General features: G+C 35.9%; 1 protein-coding gene across 1 annotated transcript; it reads right to left on the bottom strand.

Moving 5' to 3' along the window:
- Positions 1-4,739: 4,739 nt before the first annotated feature.
- LOC111902761 (lysine-rich arabinogalactan protein 18) lies at positions 4,740-5,897 on the bottom strand. Its single transcript, XM_023898570.3, has 2 exons — positions 5,330-5,897; positions 4,740-4,950 (listed from the first exon to the last, which is right to left on the bottom strand). Exons 1-2 carry the CDS (start codon positions 5,831-5,833, stop codon positions 4,870-4,872), a joined length of 585 nt encoding a protein of 194 aa, XP_023754338.1. The 5' UTR covers positions 5,834-5,897; the 3' UTR covers positions 4,740-4,869.
- Between the last annotated feature and the right edge of the window lie 2,246 nt (positions 5,898-8,143).

Here is an 8,143-nt window from a genome sequence, read left to right as displayed (position 1 = left end):
GATCAGCTGCCACGTCGTGGACTTCCTTGCCACACCGTGGTGGTATGAAAATACGTAATCCGCTAAATCATTGCCATGCCATGGCATCCTAGTGCCACGTCGTGGCACAAGGTTTCTTCTAAAATTTCATCTTCGGCCCTCAATAATCGCGAGCTTAACCGATCTGGAACACGGGTGTTACAACTCTCCCCCACTTAAATTAGATTTCGTCCTCAAAATCACTTCTCACTACATTCGAGGCACCCCAGTCAATTTGATAAATTCTTCTAGAACCCTGATAAGAGTCGACTATAACTCATGATGTCCTTCCAATTATTGGATTAGGTGTCTAAGCCCATAATTATAATTGGTATTATCTTGAATTGATAGTAGCGCAATCCTTTTGGGTTGCCTTCAAACCTAGCAATTGGACAAGATGACTTTTAGAGAGAGGGAGAGAGAGAGAGATTAATTTATTATATGAATAATAAATTAAATAAATGGTTTATTAATGTGTTATGAAAATAATATATTAATTAGAAATCATATTATTTAATTAATAATTAATCAGAAATTAATTGGAATTATTTTTGGGATTAATTGGATTAATTAAAAGTACAGGGACTGTTTGGTTAGTTATTGAAAGTTGAGGAAGGAATGATCTAGATTCTCATAAGATGAGGTGGATGAAAACTTTTAGGGAAGGCCTAGATTTTTCTTCCAAAGCCCATGGTAAAGGGATTGGGTTGCTTGGTCACCAAGCAAGGGAATCTAGAGTTTATCCCTTAAACCCTTGCTTTGCCTCCAAGATTCCTAAGCGATATAAAGGCCTCCCTAGCCCCATATTTCTTCGAACCCGTTCCTCTAGAAGCCTTGGACATAATCTTTCCTCCTCTCTCCTCTCTCTCTCTATAGTTTTCCTATTGCTAGCTTAGGTGTGATTCGATTTGAGGCATGTCACTTGTGATGCTTGCTTCCAAGAGATCAACAAAGGATAATTTTGGTTGTTTACTATAACAACTAAAAGGCATATAACCCTAAACCTTTTCTTTAGTAATTTCGAAAATTACCTATGGCTTCTAGGGTTTCCATGTAATGTTCATAGTTATAGGTTCAATAGTGAAAACATAAATCTTGTTTTAGGTTGCATGCACACTTAAGAGTTTTAAGTTTGTTTTTTTTTTGCCTAAAACTCATCACCAATAATAATAATCAAACCCAAACTTAGCAGGACTCACATACTGACGGCGAACGAATCATTTCCCCGTCAACCTTAACCAATGAATAATAACCATCACTACTCAGCTCAAAATCCAAAAATCCAATACCTTGTATGTCTTCTCGACATACTAAACCATTCTGAATCATTGCTAACACCACTCCACTTTGCAACTCAAACCAAACATAAACCCTTCCGAACCTGAATTATCTTCTTGATTCCACTGGAAAAAACAAAATCTCTTACCATTCATCGATACTAACAAAAGCGACTCCCAACATGAGTCCCAATCATTGGTACTATTTCTAGCTCATCTTGTTTTCCAATAATCACATTTCTTATCTAACCAAGACCTCCCTGGCCTCACATTTACCTTCCAATTAACCGAAATAGCATATTCCCAACCGGTTGTTGAGGCTGATAGTCTTACACACAAATGCACCACTTGACTCCGAACGAGGGTCCATCTGGCAAGAGCTATCCTAGCTTGCTTTCCATAATGGCTCCAACGGCCCTTCTAATCCAACCAGGGATAACCAACCATTACACTGATGCAACATAATCTACTTTGCTCTAAATGAGTGTTACACACCCAACTTTAGTCTTACATCCCAGTTGGCCCCACATGGCCCACAACCTTTCTCAATCCCACGAATGTTGTGGCCTTCGCACAGTCTCACGAACCGACCTGCCATGGTCTAAACCCACCTAGAGGGAACTATGAGCATAATCATACCTACCCATATTTAACTCAGAGGATTGTCACGGACTACCCGGCCACAAAGCCCAACAACTAGGATACGCATACATCATATACTCACTCTCTCAAGAGTGGCTAATCATTCCTCATGTAGGCCTTCTACAAACCATACTCACTCATGAAACTTCCACTAACCCTGTAGCCGCCTTGTGTATGTTAATCATACATAACACTGGATTTGATAGACAGTCGAATAATTGATTATACCCTAAGCCCACAACCAAACAAGGAACATGAAATAAGGCTAAATGAAACATTATCAGGCTATAAAATCTTAGTTATGTACAACTATGATGCGCACACTAAGAAACCACGGTAACAATGCCAGTTCCATATAGCATATCAAAAAATTATCCTAGGCTATCAGGCAATTCTATAATGTAATTCCTGAAGATCCCTCGTCTACAAACTAGCATGCAATTATATCATATCATCAATACATAAATCAAGTGTGGGTATCTTGGGGAATACTTTCCTTGGCTCCGGCTGATTGTACACATCACATCCTCTCTGTCAGTCACTTTGAAAAATATTTTGCAGATCATTAGTTTGATTCTGGAATCACACAAGTGTTCATCCAATTCTCTCGAACCATGGCTCTGATACCAACTTGTAACATCCCAAAAACCATGATAAAATTTTCATTTTTTTAAAAACCATTTTTTCGTAAACCATGAGTCATACAAAACATAGTCATAAATGAGAGTATTCAATATCATCTCTCAACATAATATCCATGGATAATGTGTACGATCACGCTGTTTCCTTGCCTTGATCATCTGATGTTACCTAAAACCATGAAACCAAACTGTAAGCCAAAGCTTAGCGAGTTCCCCCATGATACCCTACACAACAAAACATATACAATTATGCACATTGGATCGATAATCATTAGACTGGATTAACCTCGTTTCCATAATCATCAGACTAGATTACCCCTGGCCCACAGTTATCGGACTAGACTGCCCCCACCCACAGTCATCAGACGGGATTGCCCTGGGTTTGTTGGCTTACAGCACAAAGCAGTAAAACCTCAACCCAACCGTACTATGTCGACATATGCAACAGATAAACAATAACTAGCAAGTACATATAATTATACAGATCTACCAATCTAACAAATCACTACAACACAGCAACATCCTATACACATGGATACATAACATAATCTAGTGGGTTGGCATTGGCGCCTTCGACCCACATGTACAGTGAGGAAAACTCACATCAAAGTCCATAATATAGCAGTAACGCACTGATCTAATAATCAGCTCTACAAGTCACCTATCCAATAAATAGTGACCAAGCCTCAATCCACAGCCCAAAATACTCCATTTGGGCTAAGGTCAAACTTGGTCGAGGTTAATGGTCAAAGTAAATACTCTACGGTCACTCAGCCAGCCGTCACGTTGTCACTATCTATTAGTCACGTTGTGGCCTAATAAAACAAAATAATCATGGATCTATCATTGTCACATCATGACAACCCAAGTTGTCACGTCATGACGACGTTCTGGACAGTCTTGAGCTTTAAGCTCTTAATCCTTTAAGCCTTGCAATACAGACCTTCTAGAAGGCTTTTGGTATCCTAGAACACCATAAAAATCATAGGTTTTTGGACATGCATGTCTAATACATGTCCCAAACACAAGCTAGGGCAAAACAAGGAAAGAATGGGGTTAGGACCTCATGCAAGAGTCCTAAAACTCTACCATACTTCAGATCCAACACTTATCTCAGCAAAGGCGCACTGGAGATTCATAAAGTTGGCAACTTTATGGACCCTCAATACTCTATCAAGCCTAAACATGAAAGATGGCACATAAAAACCTAGATCTAAGCTTATAGACTCATAAAGCATTGAACTTGGAAACTCACAAGGGTCCAGAAAGTGTGAAATTTGGATGATAGTGAAGCTTGAACGTTGAGTTGATGCACCAAACTCTATATCTCCTTCTTCTTGGCTAGAAAACACGCAAATGGAGCTCAAAATCAACTATGGAGGATTAGAGTTTCAATGGGAAGTGTAGGGAGGTGATAGAGGCTGAGAGTGGGCTAACCTCAACCCTCATTTCCCTTAAATAGGGGAGAAATCCCCAAAATTAGGGTTTGGTTTCGCAACAGTTGTCACATCATGACCCTCATGTGGTCACGTCGTGTCATCCAAAGGATATGTGCGTTTTAAGGGGCATGGTCACATCGTGACAGGCAAGTGCTCACGTCGTGACCAAGGCTAAAAACTCAAATAAAAATTTGTTTAATAATTCAAGAAAATGTTTACCTAAACCCGATTGTTATATTAACACGAAAAAAAATAATTTGTGTAACACGACACAACAAAACACAACATGTTTATAGCATATTATACGAAAACACAAATTTATATGAGTTTATATTAGACTATTATACATGAAACATAAAAACTAACATGTCAAAAGATATTAATTTGTTTTTTGTGCTATTTTTATGCAAGTATTTACGGGTTGCATGACACATATTTTACCTATTTTATGTGTTTAAAACAAAAAGGTTTGTGTCTGACATGTGTAAAACACGAATTTGAAATACGACACGAATAAACACAGCATACGAATTTTCAAAACCATATACGAAAAAATATGGTGTATTGAAATGGTCCGACTCAAAACAAGTCATAAAAAAGATGTATAAACAAAGACAAAGAAAGAAAGTCCAAATGTAAAGAAACTCCTTTAGAGAACCAAACAAATTAGTACTGTAACAGTTAATGGATTTTAAAACAAAGAAATAATTGGCAACCAGATCTAACAGTGAATTATTTATTTATAAATAAATGGTATTAAACAACATATAAATTAATAAAAATAAAAAAGGAGATCAGATCATACAATAAAATAAAATAAATAAAATGAGGAAAAAATGGATACATTAGGGCCTAGAGCCAGCTGAAAACAGTCCACCCCAACACCAAGCTCCCGACCACCATCTGCACACCCTTTAATCTCTCTGCTCCACTCTGCAATTAATAGGTTCTCAACTATATCAGTATATTATAATCATCAACAACAATTACCAAATTAAATAAATAATCATGTAATGTAATTATCTGTTCTCACTAGATCCAAATACTACTACTAGATCCGATCTCGATCTTTTGGGGAAAAGATAAAATTATTAAATTAAATCAAGTCAATCTGAATATATAAAACATGGTGATGCTTATTGCATGGATCTCAATGTATATGAAATCATGTTTGATTAGACAAACATATAATCGGACATGGAAGATGATCAGATCTAGATGAATGTTTGCATTAAAGGAATAAGTAGAGTAGGTAACAACCGTTGATGGATTAAAGGAATGACGGAATGAGTAGTAGTAGGTAGAAACTTACGTCGTCGGCAATGGCGGAAGAAGGACCGGGGGACAGAGCGTCGCTAGGTCCAGGAGCTTCACTAGGAGGAGCAGGTGGTCCCATCATATCCGGTGAAGGCGCCGGAGACGATGCAGTATGCTTTTTGGTCTTCTTCTTGGTAGGTGCAGGAGCAGGAACTTCGGCAACCGGAGCCTCAACTGGAGCAGCCGTTGGTTCCGGAACTGGAGGAGATTCAACTACTGGAGGTGGAGATTCAACCACTGGAGGCGGAGCACTAACTGGCACTGCAGCAGGTGGAGAGCTCACCGGTGGAGGAATAGCGACCGTCGGTGGAGCTGCAACCGGAGCGGCAACTGGTGTTGTGGCAGGAGCAGGAGTAATAGGCTTGGAAGGTGAAGCCGCAGGAGTAGTGATCACAGATGACGGCGGAGCTAGCGTCGGGGAAGCGGCGGGAGATTGACCACCGACGGCGGCTACAATGACGCATATAAGCGCGAGAAGAAGAGCGTTTTTCCGGTCCATTTTTTTGTTTTTATTTTAATTTTGAAGAGAGATCGATCGGGAGAAAGGGGTGGAATGATAAGCGGAGATGACAGGTATAAGTAGCCGTTAGTGTTGAACTTGTGTGGGACCCACGCCACGTATACATACAAATTATCATTAGCTAATTGAAGACTGTAATACACTTATTGGTGGGACCAGTTTTTGTTTCCCATGTGAAATTGGATTAGGTTTTTCTTTCGTAATTCGCACAAACTTGATGTTTAAAAAAAATAATATACCAGTAAAAATTTATGTTGTTTTTAAGAAAAAATTATTATATTTTATAAAGTGAATAACATAATAATCGACATTTACCCTGTTTGGTAATTAGATCGAAAAGTAGTTATCCGATAAATGATAAATGATAAATGATAAATCCAAGTTGTTTTGAGCGTCTGTAAGCTGGCACCGACAATTTGAGTACCCGTTGGGAATGTGGCTGTGATTGTGGTATAATTGCAAGGGTAGTAAAGTAAATTGCACGAAGAACCTTTAAGTTGGGATTAATTTGCAAATTAGACCTTTTAAATTTAGACTTGTTTTAAAAAAAGGGTAATTACTAATCTATCCAAATTAGAGAAGTAATTAACTATTTTTAGCCAAAAATTAGGAATTGTCCCAAAATAACTCACGAAACCGTAGGTATTCTGTTTCGCAAAAATTACTATTGTTTCGTGTTTTGTATAAAAAAATCATTTTGAAGATATAAAATCTAAGGTTTTTTAAAATTTATGGTTTTCTTTCTATAAACTACAGTTTCTCAAACTGTAGGCTACAGTTTCGTATGAAAACTACAGTGTACAAGTTTATAATACACAGATTTTGCATTATGAACTTGTACACCATAGGCTTCGTATAAACCTACGGTTTTATATTTTTTTCGGTATTTTTCAAAAGAAATGTTATCCCCATATACAAAACTACTCCTAATCAACAATATGGTAAAATTTTGATTAAAAATGGGCGTACCTTTTTGTTCTTCGGATGCTTCATTGAGAGAAAATAGTAGATAACGGAAGAAAAAATGAGGAAAAAATAACATAATCTTAAAAAAAGACATTATATATTATGTTTCAATGGGTCACAAAACAGTAGACGAGCCACGAAAGAGTAGCTCTTTGCGACGAAAGAAAAGTTTTCTCACGTTGACCGTAGTCAACCCTAATCAATTTACTGTTTCATGGGCTGGTTTTGACTAATGTGTTTTTTTTTTGCTGATTTTGGATAAGTAATTAGTGTTTTGGCTGATTAGTATCTTCCTCTTTTAAAAACAGGTTTTTTAATTGAACCAGAATGTTGATTCGGTTCTGTTTCAACTTTCAACCACCAGTTTAACCAGTTTCATTATGTATTTTTTATTTTCATACATACATGTATATAAAATGAAGAATTTAACATCCATAAAAATAAATCTTTATCATAATGAACAATATTATAAAATCATAAACATAACAGTTTAAAATATTGGTTTCCAAGTTGAAAAGATCAATGTCGGACCAATTTATGGTTTTAGTCAAAGTCTTGTCCGGTAGTGGTGTGTGTTGTTAGTCTTAGGTAGTGTTTGTTTTTTGTCTGTAAATCTACATGGTCTCTTCTGTCTGCGCTGCGCAAACATTAGCTTTCGCAGACTGTTTGTTTTTTTTGAAGACTGCAGACCTAAAAATGTATGCGCGTCCTCTTTTTGGCGCAAATGTGGACCAGAGTCTTCTAACATCTTCTAGCTTAAAAAAATATATATCTTTATTTTTTTAAAGTTTTTTTTTTTTAATTTATATTTTTCCAACTTTATTAATGATAAACAATTTCAAAAAAAAATTACAAAACTTAAAAAAAAAAACGTTCAACGATACAAACATGATATTTTTGATAAATTTATAAATAAAGATTTGTTACAGTAATAGTCATTGAAGTTGTTTATATAAATATGAAAAAAAAAATCATAATATATTCTTATATTTTTTTGCCAAATTTTATAAAACATTATTTAATACAGTGTCATCAATTTCTCAAGAAAATATTTATGGTACGTTTTTAATGGATTTAATTGAAAAAATTGAAGTTTATTTCCATCCATTTATGTATCAAATTCTTTGATTACTAATTATAATGTTTAGTTATAACTTTGCAACCAAAGTTGTTGGTTTTTATCAAATATATACGTTAATTCATATCATTTTTATTTTTATTTTTATTTTTTATACAATAATACATAAAAGTTTATCTAGATTCGTTAATTATTTATAACAAAGTCAAAAATATTAAAAAATCACTTTGAAGTTTAAAAAAATC

This window comes from Lactuca sativa, chromosome 2, assembly GCF_002870075.4.
Source record: "Lactuca sativa cultivar Salinas chromosome 2, Lsat_Salinas_v11, whole genome shotgun sequence".
Taxonomy (NCBI): Eukaryota; Viridiplantae; Streptophyta; class Magnoliopsida; order Asterales; family Asteraceae; genus Lactuca; species Lactuca sativa.
Note: the sequence above shows the minus strand (reverse complement) of the source record. Positions and strands in the feature narration are given on the sequence as shown.

Excerpts from the sequence above, each read along its gene's own strand:
- LOC111902761 (XM_023898570.3), bottom strand. The coding sequence starts at position 5,833 with ATGGACCGGAAAAACGCTCTTCTTCTCGCGCTTATATGCGTCATTGTA. Across the intron at positions 4,951-5,329 it reads CTTCCGCCATTGCCGACGAC|AGTGGAGCAGAGAGATTAAA; the intron begins GTAAGTTTCTAC and ends TATTAATTGCAG.